At 43.5% G+C, this 16,941-nt stretch overlaps 3 protein-coding genes across 4 annotated transcripts; all 3 read right to left on the bottom strand.

The window, feature by feature from the left end:
• Nucleotide 1: 1 nt before the first annotated feature.
• On the bottom strand, nt 2–5,526 carry LOC136194786 (N-acetylglucosamine-1-phosphotransferase subunit gamma-like). Its single transcript, XM_065984031.1, has 12 exons — nt 5,445–5,526; nt 5,105–5,393; nt 5,026–5,050; nt 4,937–4,973; nt 4,834–4,888; nt 4,697–4,780; nt 4,546–4,645; nt 4,381–4,495; nt 579–661; nt 431–527; nt 324–379; nt 2–277 (listed from the first exon to the last, which is right to left on the bottom strand). Exons 1-12 carry the CDS (start codon nt 5,512–5,514, stop codon nt 20–22), a joined length of 1,269 nt encoding a protein of 422 aa, XP_065840103.1. The 5' UTR covers nt 5,515–5,526; the 3' UTR covers nt 2–19.
• On the bottom strand, nt 5,500–14,400 carry LOC136194782 (uncharacterized). 2 transcript variants are annotated; one of them, XM_065984027.1, is made up of 20 exons: nt 14,316–14,400; nt 14,039–14,258; nt 13,831–13,978; nt 13,296–13,787; nt 7,819–7,897; nt 7,697–7,766; nt 7,561–7,643; nt 7,426–7,512; nt 7,316–7,374; nt 7,218–7,268; nt 7,117–7,168; nt 6,988–7,062; nt 6,749–6,937; nt 6,633–6,700; nt 6,435–6,575; nt 6,223–6,380; nt 5,982–6,170; nt 5,866–5,926; nt 5,746–5,818; nt 5,500–5,694 (listed from the first exon to the last, which is right to left on the bottom strand). In XM_065984027.1, the coding sequence occupies exons 1-20, from the start codon at nt 14,397–14,399 to the stop codon at nt 5,593–5,595; spliced, it is 2,481 nt and encodes an 826-aa protein (XP_065840099.1). In that variant the 5' UTR covers nt 14,400; the 3' UTR covers nt 5,500–5,592. The 2 variants fall into 2 exon arrangements, with proteins under 2 accessions (XP_065840099.1, XP_065840100.1); XM_065984028.1 differs by having other exon boundaries at nt 13,296–13,784.
• A 27-nt stretch (nt 14,401–14,427) lies between these two features.
• On the bottom strand, nt 14,428–16,860 carry LOC136194785 (ATP synthase subunit beta, mitochondrial-like). The gene is made up of 11 exons (XM_065984030.1): nt 16,725–16,860; nt 16,335–16,547; nt 16,096–16,270; nt 15,925–16,046; nt 15,678–15,862; nt 15,464–15,622; nt 15,291–15,413; nt 15,016–15,228; nt 14,793–14,960; nt 14,708–14,741; nt 14,428–14,609 (listed from the first exon to the last, which is right to left on the bottom strand). Exons 1-11 carry the CDS (start codon nt 16,837–16,839, stop codon nt 14,512–14,514), a joined length of 1,605 nt encoding a protein of 534 aa, XP_065840102.1. The 5' UTR covers nt 16,840–16,860; the 3' UTR covers nt 14,428–14,511.
• Nucleotides 16,861–16,941: the final 81 nt, after the last annotated feature.

The following is a 16,941-nucleotide window of genomic DNA, read 5'->3' as shown; positions in this document are numbered from 1 at the left end:
AAAGATTTTTCTTTAGATTTTAATCTTTTACATTGGTTTCTGTGGTGGTATTTAATGGTTTAGCACCTGTGGTTTGATTTTGTTTCTGCTCTCCTCCTTCTTGCAGCGTTACGGTCTCTGTGGTGACGTCAAATTGTTTTGCGACTACGGTTTGATTACTCTCCTTGTGTTCTTCTTGCAACGTTGTATTCTGTGATAGAGCAACTACATCTGATCTAGTTCCATTTCCTAGCTGCATTCTTAGAGTTTCCAGCTCGTTCTTCAGCTTCTCGTATTCCTAAAGAGAGAATAAAACTCCATAGACAGAGTCGAGCTCTTCTCACCTTTCTACAAGCCTCTAAGTCTGCAAAGAGCTTCGATGATGACTCCTTGTCAGAGTCTACAGAAAAACAACGTGTCTCCTATATGACAAACCCTCTCACTGACTTACCTGGCTCTTTTTCGACCGCCTTCTTAGACTTAGCGTCGTCCGTGACGACAACGAAACCAGCCAATTTGAAGAGCTCTCTCAACCGTTTCTCATAGCCCTACACACGTCAGACCTTTTATCTCAAAGACCCAAACGTGTGTTTACGCACTTTTCGAGTCAAATCTTTAGAGGAGAATTCCCTCTCTATTCCATCCCACTCCCTTTGCAATACCGGTGTTAATTTTGAATATACTAAAAACTTGTCAATATGAGGAGAAAGAGGCTTCAGGTACTACATCTACGACATCTACTACATCTACTACAACTACTACATCTACTACAACTACTACAACTACTACAACTACTGTACAAAGGCTACAACTACTACAAAGGCTACAACGGCTACAAAGGCTACAAAGGCTACAACGGCTACAACGGCTACAAAGGCTACAACGACTACAAAGGCTACAAAGGCTACAACGGCTACAACGGCTACAAAGGCTACAACGGCTACAACGGCTACAACGGCTACAACGGCTACAACGACTACAACGACTACAACGACTACAACGACTACAACGGCTACAAAGGCTACAACGGCTACAAAGGCTACAACGACTACAACGGCTACAAAGGCTACAACGGCTACAAAGGCTACAACGGCTACAACGACTACAACGGCTACAACGGCTACAACGACTACAACGGCTACAACGACTACAACGACTACAACGACTACAACGACTACAACGACTACAACGGCTACAACGGCTACAACGACTACAACGACTACAACGGCTACAACGGCTACAACGGCTACAACGGCTACAAAGGCTACAACTACTACAACGGCTACAAAGGCTACAACGGCTACAAAGGCTACAACGGCTACAACGACTACAACGACTACAACGACTACAACGGCTACAACGGCTACAACGGCTACAAAGGCTACAACGACTACAACGGCTACAAAGGCTACAACGGCTACAAAGGCTACAACGGCTACAACGACTACAACGACTACAACGACTACAACGGCTACAACGGCTACAACGGCTACAACGGCTACAACGACTACAACGACTACAACGACTACAACGGCTACAATGACTACAACGGCTACAACGACTACAACGACTACAACGACTACAACGGCTACAACGGCTACAACGGCTACAACGGCTACAAAGGCTACAACGGCTACAAAGGCTACAACGGCTACAACGGCTACAACTACTACAACGACTACAAAGGCTACAACGGCTACAATGGCTACAAAGGCTACAACGACTACAACGGCTACAAAGGCTACAACGACTACAACGGCTACAAAGGCTACAACGACTACAACGGCTACAAAGGCTACAAAGGCTACAACAGCTACAACGGCTACAAAGGCTACAAAGGCTACAACGGCTACAACGGCTACAAAGGCTACAACGGCTACAACGGCTACAAAGGCTACAACGGCTACAACGGCTACAAAGGCTACAACGACTACAAAGGCTACAACGGCTACAATGGCTACAAAGGCTACAACGGCTACAACGACTACAACGACTACAACGGCTACAACTACTACAACGACTACAAAGGCTACAACGGCTACAATGGCTACAAAAGGCTACAACGGCTACAACGACTACAACGACTACAACGGCTACAACGGCTACAACGGCTACAACGGCTACAACGGCTACAACTACTACAACGACTACAAAGGCTACAACGGCTACAATGGCTACAAAGGCTACAACGGCTACAACGACTACAACGGCTACAAAGGCTACAACGACTACAACGGCTACAAAGGCTACAACGACTACAACGGCTACAAAGGCTACAAAGGCTACAACAGCTACAACGGCTACAAAGGCTACAAAGGCTACAAAGGCTACAACGGCTACAAAGGCTACAACAGCTACAACGGCTACAAAGGCTACAACAGCTACAACGGCTACAACGGCTACAAAGGCTACAACGGCTACAACGGCTACAAAGGCTACAACGGCTACAACGGCTACAAAGGCTACAACGACTACAAAGGCTACAACGGCTACAATGGCTACAAAGGCTACAACGGCTACAACGACTACAACGACTACAACGGCTACAACGGCTACAACGGCTACAACTACTACAACGACTACAAAGGCTACAACGGCTACAATGGCTACAAAAGGCTACAACGGCTACAACGACTACAACGACTACAACGGCTACAACGGCTACAACGGCTACAACGGCTACAACGGCTACAACTACTACAACGACTACAAAGGCTACAACGGCTACAATGGCTACAAAGGCTACAACGGCTACAACGACTACAACGACTACAACGGCTACAAAGGCTACAACGGCTACAACTACTACAACGACTACAAAGGCTACAACGGCTACAATGGCTACAAAGGCTACAACGGCTACAACGACTACAACGACTACAACGGCTACAACGGCTACAACGGCTACAACTACTACAACGACTACAAAGGCTACAACGGCTACAATGGCTACAAAGGCTACAACGGCTACAACGACTACAACGGCTACAACGACTACAACGGCTACAAAGGCTACAACGACTACAACGGCTACAAAGGCTACAAAGGCTACAACAGCTACAACGGCTACAAAGGCTACAAAGGCTACAACGGCTACAACGGCTACAAAGGCTACAAAGGCTACAACGGCTACAACTACTACAACGACTACAAAGGCTACAAAGGCTACAACGACTACAAAGGCTACAACGGCTACAATGGCTACAAAGGCTACAACGGCTACAACGACTACAACGACTACAACGGCTACAACTACTACAACGACTACAAAGGCTACAACGGCTACAATGGCTACAAAAGGCTACAACGGCTACAACGACTACAACGACTACAACGGCTACAACGGCTACAACGGCTACAACGGCTACAACGGCTACAACTACTACAACGACTACAAAGGCTACAACGGCTACAATGGCTACAAAGGCTACAACGGCTACAACGACTACAACGGCTACAAAGGCTACAACGACTACAACGGCTACAAAGGCTACAACGACTACAACGGCTACAAAGGCTACAAAGGCTACAACAGCTACAACGGCTACAAAGGCTACAAAGGCTACAAAGGCTACAACGGCTACAAAGGCTACAACAGCTACAACGGCTACAAAGGCTACAACAGCTACAACGGCTACAACGGCTACAAAGGCTACAACGGCTACAACGGCTACAAAGGCTACAACGGCTACAACGGCTACAAAGGCTACAACGACTACAAAGGCTACAACGGCTACAATGGCTACAAAGGCTACAACGGCTACAACGACTACAACGACTACAACGGCTACAACGGCTACAACGGCTACAACTACTACAACGACTACAAAGGCTACAACGGCTACAATGGCTACAAAAGGCTACAACGGCTACAACGACTACAACGACTACAACGGCTACAACGGCTACAACGGCTACAACGGCTACAACGGCTACAACTACTACAACGACTACAAAGGCTACAACGGCTACAATGGCTACAAAGGCTACAACGGCTACAACGACTACAACGACTACAACGGCTACAAAGGCTACAACGGCTACAACTACTACAACGACTACAAAGGCTACAACGGCTACAATGGCTACAAAGGCTACAACGGCTACAACGACTACAACGACTACAACGGCTACAACGGCTACAACGGCTACAACTACTACAACGACTACAAAGGCTACAACGGCTACAATGGCTACAAAGGCTACAACGGCTACAACGACTACAACGGCTACAAAGGCTACAACGACTACAACGGCTACAAAGGCTACAAAGGCTACAACGGCTACAACGGCTACAAAGGCTACAACTACTACAACGGCTACAACTACTACAACGGCTACAACTACTACAAAGGCTACAACTACTACAAAGGCTAAAACTACTGCATCTACAGTACATACCGTTAAGATTACGCTTGTCGCACGCTAGCGGAGTTTTCAATACAACAGCGTACTGGCATGTTTGGGGTTCGGAAATATTTGCAATTTCCGTTTCAGTTGAGCACGCCAGTGTCACCTGTATATGACAGTTCGAACTAACTTGACTTCCTGCTAGATTTTTCATACCTTCGCTTGTCTCAATGTACCGTCGATCCCGCACACGTCCCCGTTGTTCATGAACATCGCTTCGAATGTGTTATTCACTATTACCCACTCTTTCCAAATGCTGAGAACGCGGTAAAAATGAAAGAGGAGGAGACGAAAACTTTTTTCTGACCCAAGAACTCCGGCATAGGCATTCCATCGAGCGACCGTCTCCCGCTGAGTGATATTGTGAAAGGGACAAAGCTCATACTTATAACTAAAAAATGCGTCAGTGCTCAGAAAATAAAAAATATAGCGTTTCAAAAGTACCTTCCCTGAGTGAAGACAAAACAGCGTCCAAGTAAGGATTTTAGAGGTAGAGGCCCTAAAAAATCATACTAGTATGATCTCTTATTAGAGGAGTGTCGTCTACCTGAAAATGGAGACGGTGGATTTCGAAGAAACAATTCCTGCAATATGAATCGTGCTCACAGAGCCCACTGCCTAGACTATAGGTCAAACCTTGGGCTTGTTCCACGTATTGAAGCTGTTTTTTGAACAAATTATGATTTGGACTTCAATTCTGCCTCTATTCACTTACCCAACGCCAATTGGTTTCTCCGGATGATCTACGATTTTAATTATTAGACGGTCTTCGACGTTTTTGTCTCCTTTCTGTCCTCCTTTGTTATCTCCCTTTGCGCTTCCCTTCGGTCCAGCTTTGTCGCCTTTTTTTCCCTTCTGTCCAGCTGCGTCTCCTTTCTGATCTGTTCTATCTCCTTTTGGTCCCGCTGTGCTTCCTTTCTGCCCAGCTGAGTCTTCTTTCGGAGTCGCTACGCTTCCCTTCTGATCTCCTGTATCTCCTTTTTGTCTCGCTGCGTTTCTTTTACCTGGAGGCCCCTCTCCCAGTACCATATCGTCTCTAGCCTCATCTCAGATACCATTTGTTGCTTCAGTACACCTCAACGCCAGTGTAATCAAGAGCAGAAATGCGAATAATCGAACAGGCATCTTCGCCCACGAAGCCCGTACGTATCGTGGGCGAGGCAGGCATGTAAAACCGCGTAGTAAACAATTAAAAAAATAGACTTAATCGTCTTTAACTTCTGTCTCCTGGTCGCTATCCGACGCACTCTTAGAACTGCAAGAGGCAGCGAAATCGTGTTTGAAACTCAGCTCCTCAATGACACTCTAACCAAGAAAAATCAAACGTCAATTCCTCAGCAAAAAAAACACGCTTACTTCACACCAGCTGATCTCCGCCTGCATCAACAGATACAAAGTCGATTTTTGCCTCGTATCATCCTCAGACAATCTACTCCAAATATTAGAAAAAATATATCGAATCCAGTGTGAACTTGCCGAAGAATTTTTTCCCGTAGAGATGCCGCAGTCGAGCGAGCATTCTCAATGAGAATCAACTCTAAGACGGACACAGACTCACGCAAATTTTCGCGTCATTCTCACTCATTCCCTACCGTGCTCTCTTTCCTGCTTTGCAACGTTAGCTTTACACTCTTCGTGTTCGTTCTGCTTCGTCTCCAACTCCCTCTCGCACACCTTCAAATCGTCGTCGAGAGCCGAAAGATCCTTTTCCAGAATTTCGCACTCTTCTCCCATGCTCGCGGCTTCCTTCGCCAGGCGTCCAGCCTCTTTGAAGTTCCGACCTAAATCAAAACCGCCCTCAAAACAAAAGTATTGAAATTTTCACTCCCTCACTGGCTGCAGCCAATTTCTTTCTCGTAGTCATCTCAGGTAAAAGGTCGTTGATCTCCTTTAACCTCTTCTTTAGTTTAACAGCCGAATTCTGCTTCTGCAACAATTCTGACGCAGTCATTTCAACCTCGGTTCTCAGCCTACGCTCATCGTCATATAACCTAAGAAAAAATCTCAATTTTACAAAGGGGTTCCTCCTATAGGTGCACTTATACTTTTGAATATCTCCGTCGGCTGACAGAGATAGCTGACTCTGAACAAACTCGTCCAGAGCGATATCGTCCTCTTTCAGTTTCTCCACTTCTCGCTGCGAGAGTTCCACGCATTCGTCGACGCTTGCAATCTCAGCTGAAAGTCTGAAAAAAACATAGCGATAGATGACGTCAAATCACAATCTCAACAAAGATTGAGACCTTTCCGCTGCCGCCTCATTCTCCTTGACTTTCTCTTCGAATGCTTCCTGAGCTCTTTCTAGCTCGTACTATTAATTTACCAATAAAGTTTTGAGATTGATGAAGAGGTATCAGACCGTTTCGGCGTCGAGATCTAATTGCTGCTGTTCTATTTGCTTCTTCTGACTACTGAGCTTCGACTTTTCTTCAGACATTTCTTCCTCGACAGCCGCTATGCTCTTTTCAACTGAAAGAATCGAATTCTCCAGTTCGTTCTCTTGGGAACGAAGGAGAGTTAGTCGTGCTTCTACTTCAGCAATTTCAGCCTAATAAACAGACGATAAATCGTACTCTAAAGCGAAATAATAGATCGTACCTTGACGCTATCGCGAACAGAGACGAGGTGTTTCCTATTCGTCGCAAATTGAAGAGTCCTCTCTTCAAGTTCTGTCTAAAAGCAGACCTACGTAGATTGACTTTAAATTAAACGCTGATTAGGGGCTACCTCTAAAAGATCCTCTGACTTTTTCAAGTCCACTTTATCCATCTCTATGTGACTAAAGGAAACGATGAATCGTTGAAGTCTCTCTATAGTGTTATACTTACCTACGATGTCTTTCAAATTTTTCCGTCATGTTATCAATTTTCTCTCTTTCTCTATGGATATTTGCTCAGGGGAATGACGTCAAATTTCGTCTGTGTACCTTTCGGTTCTTCGACGGCTTTCCTTCACCAATTGATCCTTCTCCTTTACCTCCTTTTCCTGAGACGCCCATAAACGTTGCATGGGCGCACTCCCACTCTTTCCCCCTACCTTAACTCTCTCCAAATCCAACATCAATTTGCCCCTTAGTTCTATTTCTCTTTGAACGGCAAATTGTCTCTGCTCAACGCTTTTTCTCTACACAACACAGAAATCCAATAGTGTGACACTCGTGACTTTCCTTACCATGTCACTGCCTCCGTCTTGGTGCAAGGACATCTCCGATATTTCCGTTTGCAGCGTTTCCAACGAGGAATTCAATTCATCGGCTATTTTCGATCAATAGAAAAATTTTCATAGAAAACTCGTATCAGAGATTCACCAGCTTCGTAATTTTCTTCCTCTACGGCTAGAGCCTGACGAGCCAGCAGTCTCTTTACTTCATGTCGTTTCTACTTGTAAAGAAATCATCATTATGATGACAAAGTTAACTATGGTCCCTACCTGAAGCCTCTTTTTCAAAAAAAGCTTCTTTTCCTCAATATCTTGCTTCAAAGTGAGCTCAGCAGACCGAACATCATTTCTAAATAATTAATCTATTAACAACAGTTATGACCCCTGTCCATTTCTAACTATTAACAAAGCTAGGGCCCCTGTGCAGGAGAGAACAGTTGGCCAGTCCCCTGTAATTTTACTGTAATTTATTACAGGAGAGAACAGTTGGCCAGTCCCCTGTAATTTTACTGTAATTTATTACAGGAGAGAACAGTTGGCCAGTCCCCTGTAATTTTACTGTAATTTATTACAGGAGAGAACAGTTCTCCAGTCCCCTGTAATTTTACTGTAATTTATTACAGGAGAGAACAGTTGGCCAGTCCCCTGTAATTTTACTGTAATTTATTACAGGAAAGAACAGTTGGCCAGTCCCCTGTAATTTTACTGTAATTTATTACAGGAGAGAACAGTTGGCCAGTCCCCTGTAATTTTACTGTAATTTATTACAGGAAAGAACAGTTGGCCAGTCCCCTGTAATTTTACTGTAATTTATTACAGGAAAGAACAATTGGCCAGTCCCCTGTAATTTTACTGTAATTTATTACAGGAGAGAACAGTTGGCCAGTCCCCTGTAATTTTACTGTAATTTATTACAGGAAAGAACAGTTGGCCAGTCCCCTGTAATTTTACTGTAATTTATTACAGGAGAGAACAGTTGGCCAGTCCCCTGTAATTTTACTGTAATTTATTACAGGAGAGAACAGTTGGCCAGTCCCCTGTAATTTTACTGTAATTTATTACAGGAGAGAACAGTTGGCCAGTCCCCTGTAATTTTACTGTAATTTATTACAGGAGAGAACAGTTGGCCAGTCCCCTGTAATTTTACTGTAATTTATTACAGGAGAGAACAGTTGGCCAGTCCCCTATAATTTTACTGTAATTTATTACAGGAGAGAACAGTTGGCCAGTCCCCTGTAATTTTACTGTAATTTATTACAGGAGAGAACAGTTGGCCAGTCCCCTGTAATTTTACTGTAATTTATTACAGGAGAGAACAGTTGGCCAGTCCCCTGTAATTTTACTGTAATTTATTACAGGAGAGAACAGTTGGCCAGTCCCCTGTAATTTTACTGTAATTTATTACAGGAGAGAACAGTTCTCCAGTCCCCTGTAATTTTACTGTAATTTATTACAGGAAAGAACAGTTGGCCAGTCCCCTGTAATTTTACTGTAATTTATTACAGGAGAGAACAGTTGGCCAGTCCCCTGTAATTTTACTGTAATTTATTACAGGAAAGAACAGTTGGCCAGTCCCCTGTAATTTTACTGTAATTTATTACAGGAAAGAACAATTGGCCAGTCCCCTGTAATTTTACTGTAATTTATTACAGGAGAGAACAGTTGGCCAGTCCCCTGTAATTTTACTGTAATTTATTACAGGAAAGAACAGTTGGCCAGTCCCCTGTAATTTTACTGTAATTTATTACAGGAGAGAACAGTTGGCCAGTCCCCTATAATTTTACTGTAATTTATTACAGGAGAGAACAGTTGGCCAGTCCCCTGTAATTTTACTGTAATTTATTACAGGAGAGAACAGTTGGCCAGTCCCCTGTAATTTTACTGTAATTTATTACAGGAGAGAACAGTTGGCCAGTCCCCTGTAATTTTACTGTAATTTATTACAGGAGAGAACAGTTGGCCAGTCCCCTGTAATTTTACTGTAATTTATTACAGGAGAGAACAGTTGGCCAGTCCCCTATAATTTTACTGTAATTTATTACAGGAGAGAACAGTTGGCCAGTCCCCTGTAATTTTACTGTAATTTATTACAGGAGAGAACAGTTGGCCAGTCCCCTGTAATTTTACTGTAATTTATTACAGGAGAGAACAGTTGGCCAGTCCCCTGTAATTTTACTGTAATTTATTACAGGAAAGAACAGTTGGCCAGTCCCCTGTAATTTTACTGTAATTTATTACAGGAAAGAACAATTGGCCAGTCCCCTGTAATTTTACTGTAATTTATTACAGGAGAGAACAGTTGGCCAGTCCCCTATAATTTTACAGTAAAATTTATTACAGGAGAGAACAGTTCTCCAGTCCCCTGTAATTTTACTGTAATTTATTACAGGAAAGAACAGTTGGCCAGTCCCCTGTAATTTTACTGTAATTTATTACAGGAGAGAACAGTTGGCCAGTCCCCTATAATTTTACTGTAATTTATTACAGGAAAGAACAGTTGGCCAGTCCCCTGTAATTTTACTGTAATTTATTACAGGAAAGAACAGTTGGCCAGTCCCCTGTAATTTTACTGTAATTTATTACAGGAGAGAACAGTTGGCCAGTCCCCTGTAATTTTACTGTAATTTATTACAGGAGAGAACAGTTGGCCAGTCCCCTGTAATTTTACTGTAATTTATTACAGGAGAGAACAGTTGGCCAGTCCCCTGTAATTTTACTGTAATTTATTACAGGAGAGAACAGTTGGCCAGTCCCCTATAATTTTACTGTAATTTATTACAGGAGAGAACAGTTCTCCAGTCCCCTGTAATTTTACTGTAATTTATTACAGGAGAGAACAGTTGGCCAGTCCCCTGTAATTTTACTGTAATTTATTACAGGAAAGAACAGTTGGCCAGTCCCCTGTAATTTTACTGTAATTTATTACAGGAGAGAACAGTTGGCCAGTCCCCTGTAATTTTACTGTAATTTATTACAGGAAAGAACAGTTGGCCAGTCCCCTGTAATTTTACTGTAATTTATTACAGTTGGCCAGTCCCCTATAATTTTACTGTAATTTATTACAGGAGAGAACAGTTCTCCAGTCCCCTGTAATTTTACTGTAATTTATTACAGGAGAGAACAGTTGGCCAGTCCCCTGTAATTTTACTGTAATTTATTACAGGAAAGAACAGTTGGCCAGTCCCCTGTAATTTTACTGTAATTTATTACAGGAGAGAACAGTTGGCCAGTCCCCTGTAATTTTACTGTAATTTATTACAGGAAAGAACAGTTGGCCAGTCCCCTGTAATTTTACTGTAATTTATTACAGGAGAGAACAGTTGGCCAGTCCCCTATAATTTTACTGTAATTTATTACAGGAGAGAACAGTTGGCCAGTCCCCTGTAATTTTACTGTAATTTATTACAGGAGAGAACAGTTGGCCAGTCCCCTGTAATTTTACTGTAATTTATTACAGGAGAGAACAGTTGGCCAGTCCCCTGTAATTTTACTGTAATTTATTACAGGAGAGAACAGTTGGCCAGTCCCCTGTAATTTTACTGTAATTTATTACAGGAGAGAACAGTTCTCCAGTCCCCTGTAATTTTACTGTAATTTATTACAGGAAAGAACAGTTGGCCAGTCCCCTGTAATTTTACTGTAATTTATTACAGGAGAGAACAGTTGGCCAGTCCCCTGTAATTTTACTGTAATTTATTACAGGAAAGAACAGTTGGCCAGTCCCCTGTAATTTTACTGTAATTTATTACAGGAAAGAACAATTGGCCAGTCCCCTGTAATTTTACTGTAATTTATTACAGGAGAGAACAGTTGGCCAGTCCCCTGTAATTTTACTGTAATTTATTACAGGAAAGAACAGTTGGCCAGTCCCCTGTAATTTTACTGTAATTTATTACAGGAGAGAACAGTTGGCCAGTCCCCTATAATTTTACTGTAATTTATTACAGGAGAGAACAGTTGGCCAGTCCCCTGTAATTTTACTGTAATTTATTACAGGAGAGAACAGTTGGCCAGTCCCCTGTAATTTTACTGTAATTTATTACAGGAGAGAACAGTTGGCCAGTCCCCTGTAATTTTACTGTAATTTATTACAGGAGAGAACAGTTGGCCAGTCCCCTGTAATTTTACTGTAATTTATTACAGGAGAGAACAGTTGGCCAGTCCCCTATAATTTTACTGTAATTTATTACAGGAGAGAACAGTTGGCCAGTCCCCTGTAATTTTACTGTAATTTATTACAGGAGAGAACAGTTGGCCAGTCCCCTGTAATTTTACTGTAATTTATTACAGGAGAGAACAGTTGGCCAGTCCCCTGTAATTTTACTGTAATTTATTACAGGAAAGAACAGTTGGCCAGTCCCCTGTAATTTTACTGTAATTTATTACAGGAAAGAACAATTGGCCAGTCCCCTGTAATTTTACTGTAATTTATTACAGGAGAGAACAGTTGGCCAGTCCCCTATAATTTTACAGTAAAATTTATTACAGGAGAGAACAGTTCTCCAGTCCCCTGTAATTTTACTGTAATTTATTACAGGAAAGAACAGTTGGCCAGTCCCCTGTAATTTTACTGTAATTTATTACAGGAGAGAACAGTTGGCCAGTCCCCTATAATTTTACTGTAATTTATTACAGGAAAGAACAGTTGGCCAGTCCCCTGTAATTTTACTGTAATTTATTACAGGAAAGAACAGTTGGCCAGTCCCCTGTAATTTTACTGTAATTTATTACAGGAGAGAACAGTTGGCCAGTCCCCTGTAATTTTACTGTAATTTATTACAGGAGAGAACAGTTGGCCAGTCCCCTGTAATTTTACTGTAATTTATTACAGGAGAGAACAGTTGGCCAGTCCCCTGTAATTTTACTGTAATTTATTACAGGAGAGAACAGTTGGCCAGTCCCCTATAATTTTACTGTAATTTATTACAGGAGAGAACAGTTCTCCAGTCCCCTGTAATTTTACTGTAATTTATTACAGGAGAGAACAGTTGGCCAGTCCCCTGTAATTTTACTGTAATTTATTACAGGAAAGAACAGTTGGCCAGTCCCCTGTAATTTTACTGTAATTTATTACAGGAGAGAACAGTTGGCCAGTCCCCTGTAATTTTACTGTAATTTATTACAGGAAAGAACAGTTGGCCAGTCCCCTGTAATTTTACTGTAATTTATTACAGTTGGCCAGTCCCCTATAATTTTACTGTAATTTATTACAGGAGAGAACAGTTCTCCAGTCCCCTGTAATTTTACTGTAATTTATTACAGGAGAGAACAGTTGGCCAGTCCCCTGTAATTTTACTGTAATTTATTACAGGAAAGAACAGTTGGCCAGTCCCCTGTAATTTTACTGTAATTTATTACAGGAGAGAACAGTTGGCCAGTCCCCTGTAATTTTACTGTAATTTATTACAGGAAAGAACAGTTGGCCAGTCCCCTGTAATTTTACTGTAATTTATTACAGTTGGCCAGTCCCCTGTAATTTTACTGTAATTTATTACAGGAAAGAACAGTTGGCCAGTCCCCTGTAATTTTACTGTAATTTATTACAGGAGAGAACAGTTGGCCAGTCCCCTGTAATTTTACTGTAATTTATTACAGGAGAGAACAGTTCTCCAGTCCCCTGTAATTTTACTGTAATTTATTACAGGAGAGAACAGTTGTCCAGTCCCCTGTAATTTTACTGTAATTTAAATAAAGATTAGGCCCTCATTTTAATATTTAATATTTAATTTTTAATATTTAATATCTACCTAATAGATTCCAGTCGAGACGAAAACGTAGAGAGAAGACTAGCAGAATTCTCGGAAGGAATGTCCTCTATTGTCACCAGAGCAGAGGACACCTGTGGCTCCTTTGGAAGCGTTTCAGATGGTACAGCCAAGTCTGACGTTTCTGACGGACTTATATCTTCAGCTACTATTCCCTCTTTGTCTGAGCTCTCTGCTCGATTTTCCTTTTCAGGTGACTCAGTGACTTTGTCGTCATCATCGTTGTCTTTGAGGGGAGTACTGAATAAAGACGATTCCGCGTGTTCCTTTGTCTCGTCGTCCTTGGTTTCGACGTCAATCGTCTCGACTTCCAACGCAGGATCTTTCCCCACTATTTCCTCATCTTCAAGTCTTTTCTCGATTGCATCGACGATGACGACAAGAGGCTTTTCATTCTGCTGACTAGCTGACTCGTCCCGGTTTTCAATCTCACTCCTTTCTTCTCCCGTCTTATCCAACGCAAAGCTTTCACTACTAACAATGAAATAGTTCTAATCTCAATTTTTTTGACTTTTACCTTGGTGCTGCTTCCGCTATTCGAGCGTGACCGGGCCTCACGGCTCTCCTCCTCTTCGATTTCGCTTGTGTCGCCGCCGCCGGTTGCGCGACGACGACGGGACTCGAAGTGACGTCAGATTGAAAATGATGGTCTCCAGATGTCGACGCTTCGCGGAAAAGAAAGGAGGAGATAATTTTCGGATAACCAAACTAGTTCTCCTACTTACAGAGCGCTGCGCTAGCCGACGATGAAGCGTCGTTATCGTTGGGCGTCTCTTCGTGTTCTTCGACGTTTTCTGGCGGCGTTATGAACGAAAAGCCTTCGGTTTCGTCGCTGACTGTAGCGATGGGCTCATCTGGTGTCGATTCAGGCTCGTTCGAGACTTTGGAGCTGAAATTTAGGCCGGAAAAGAGAGAACCGGAGGCAGCGGGGCCCTCTTTGGGACTCTACGTGCCGTGACGACTAGTTTCGACGTAAGACAATGCAGTATAGTAAAGACTAACCTCCGAACGTCCCTTTCCGAATGAAAAGAGACCGCCCAGGCGCTGTTTGATCGAGGTATTTTTTCCGCCTGTCTTTCCAGACATGATGTCTAAAGCGCGTTATAGAGACGAGTCCACCGCGAAAAAACACCGATCAATTACAACAGTATACAGTAACACTGACGAGACAAACGTCTAAAGTCAGTCGTCCCCTTTTTTACGCAGCATCCTTGGCTAGTTGTTCGGCCTTGGTGAAAACCTCTTCTATGGGTCCGACCATGTAGAAGGCAATCTCAGGGAGATGATCTAATTCACCTAGAAACAAAAAAAATTAGACTTACACTAGAAAATGTCGAGATAAACACTTAATTCTGACGTCATATATAAAAGCTATCTATAATTAATTAAGTTACCATTCAGAATCTGCTTGAATCCCTTGATCGTATCCTGAGAAAACATAACTAAGGATCGTGTGATTTAAATTATCTAATTCCTTACCTGTAGCTGCACCAGTTTTCCGGCGGTGCCTGTGAAGACTTCGGCGACTTGGAAAGGCTGCGACAAGAACCTCATGATCTTTCTAGCTCGAGCCACAGTCAGCTTATCATCCTCCGACAATTCATCCATGCCAAGAATAGCAATAATGTCCTGCAACGACTTGTAGTCCTAAAAAACACGCCTCTAGAAACGTAGGCAGACTAGACGACGCGTTGATTCCAACCTGGAGGATTTTCTGCACGCCGCGCGCGACTTCGTAGTGCTCCTCGCCGACCACATTAGGATCCATGATACGCGACTTGGAGTCAAGCGGATCGACAGCCGGATAGATGCCCAATTCAGCAATTTGTCGCGACAGCACAGTGGTAGCGTCCAAGTGAGCAAAAGTCGTTGCCGGAGCCGGATCCGTCAGATCATCAGCAGGGACATAGATAGCCTAGAAAGAGAAAAAGAAGAGCGCATACATAGTATAAGGGTTGGGTACTAAGTCTCTTATACCTGCACAGACGTGATTGAGCCTTTCTTTGTTGTCGTGATTCTTTCCTGCATGGTACCCATGTCCGTAGCCAGCGTCGGTTGATAGCCGACGGCAGAGGGAATACGACCCAGAAGCGCCGACACCTTCAATACAAAATTCACTATTAAAAACTAAATTATTTTTTTGGTATTACCTCTGAACCGGCTTGCGTGAATCTGAAAATGTTGTCAATAAAAAGAAGCACGTCTTGGCCTTCTTGATCGCGGAAATATTCCGCGACGGTGAGTCCGGTGAGCGCGACGCGAGCGCGAGCGCCAGGCGGCTCATTCATTTGCCCATACACCAAAGACACCTTCGAAAAAATACAATTTCCCCCCTAGATATTCCCCTCTGTGTGATTCTCTCACCTTTGAAGTGTCGTCCTTTATACTGATGACACCCGATTCGATCATTTCGTGATAGAGATCGTTTCCCTCGCGCGTTCGCTCGCCGACGCCAGCGAAAACGGAGTAGCCACCGTGCGCGTGAGCGACGTTGTTGATAAGCTCCATAATCAAGACCGTTTTGCCGACACCAGCCCCACCAAACAAACCTAGAGAGAAAAAGAAGCAGAAGAATTAGGGAGGGGAAAAAAGATATGAATTTTTCTCTTACCAATTTTTCCTCCCTTTGCGTAGGGAGCTAGCAAGTCCACGACTTTGATTCCCGTTACGAGGATCTCCTGGTCGATGCTCATGTCGACGAACTCAGGCGCTTCTTGATGAATCGAAGATCTCCTACACAGAAGGAATAAAAGAAATCTTTATTTTAATCTAGTGTCTTTACCTTGATGTTGGAATAGGGCCTCTTTCGTCGATTGGCTCTCCAATAACGTTGATGATTCGTCCAAGCGTTTCGGGGCCCACGGGAATGGCGATTGGTCCGCCTGTGTCGACGACGCTTTGGCCACGCACGAGACCTTCGGTTCCATCCATAGCGATCGTACGAACAGCATTCTCTCCTACATATTAATTAAAATTTTATTGTCAAATTTAATTCGATTTAAATTTTAATTTGATTTTTACCTAAATGTTGAGCGACTTCGAGAATGAGACGACCTCCTTCTCGGCCTTGGACTTCGAGTGAGTTGAGAATAGGTGGAAGTCCTTCGTCGAATTGGACGTCGACCACGGCGCCGATTACGGCGACCACGCGGCCGGCTACGCCCGCTTTCGTTGGCGCCGGTGCCGGTGCTGCCGGTTTCGGCTTGGAGCCGTTCGAAAAGAAGCGATGGTTCGCTGTGAGACGGGAGAACCGTTGTGAGTTTGGGGGCCCCGCTTCTATGTTAGGTCAATGGGAGAGGTTCGCGTGGGTGTTTGTGGATGCTGAGGCGCTTTGGAGCGGTGTGAAGTGAGCGAAGTGGAAGATAGTGCCTTGAGATGTTCTCGGGGCGGTGACGCGAGTTTTTGGCTTACCGGCAACGGCTGCTTGGCTAATTGGTCGCCATTTGGCTGTCGAAAACGATCGTCGGACGAGGGACGGGCCAGCGATTCGGCTAAATCGCTGCAATCCTCTCACAAGAGACGCCATGCTAACTTGCAGATAAGCGCACGCGCAAAAATACACGCACGTGCGCTATCAGCAGCGCTACAACCCGCTACAACAGTCTACTACTGCTACAGCAAATGTGAC

Source organism: Oscarella lobularis, chromosome 13, assembly GCF_947507565.1.
Source record: "Oscarella lobularis chromosome 13, ooOscLobu1.1, whole genome shotgun sequence".
NCBI lineage: Eukaryota > Metazoa > Porifera > Homoscleromorpha > Homosclerophorida > Oscarellidae > Oscarella > Oscarella lobularis.
The sequence above is the reverse complement of the archived record's forward strand: the minus strand, read 5'-3'. Positions and strand labels throughout refer to the sequence as shown.

Bases quoted from the DNA above. Each gene is read 5' to 3' on its own strand.
- LOC136194786 (XM_065984031.1), bottom strand. From the start codon at position 5,514: ATGCCTGTTCGATTATTCGCATTTCTGCTCTTGATTACACTGGCGTTG. The intron at 5,394-5,444 runs GTATCTGAGATG...AGGGGCCTCCAG, and splicing joins GTGTACTGAAGCAACAAATG to GTAAAAGAAACGCAGCGAGA. The intron at 4,889-4,936 runs GTAGACGACACT...ATGATTTTTTAG, and splicing joins TCCACCGTCTCCATTTTCAG to GGCCTCTACCTCTAAAATCC.
- LOC136194782 (XM_065984027.1), bottom strand. From the start codon at position 14,399: ATGTCTGGAAAGACAGGCGGAAAAAATACCTCGATCAAACAGCGCCTG. The intron at 7,269-7,315 runs GTACACAGACGA...AAATATCCATAG, and splicing joins AGCCGTCGAAGAACCGAAAG to AGAAAGAGAGAAAATTGATA. The intron at 5,695-5,745 runs GTAAGCGTGTTT...TTTCTTGGTTAG, and splicing joins CGGAGATCAGCTGGTGTGAA to AGTGTCATTGAGGAGCTGAG.
- LOC136194785 (XM_065984030.1), bottom strand. From the start codon at position 16,839: ATGGCGTCTCTTGTGAGAGGATTGCAGCGATTTAGCCGAATCGCTGGC. The intron at 15,623-15,677 runs GTGAGAGAATCA...ATTTTTTCGAAG, and splicing joins TAAAGGACGACACTTCAAAG to GTGTCTTTGGTGTATGGGCA. The intron at 15,414-15,463 runs GTAATACCAAAA...TTTGTATTGAAG, and splicing joins TCACGCAAGCCGGTTCAGAG to GTGTCGGCGCTTCTGGGTCG.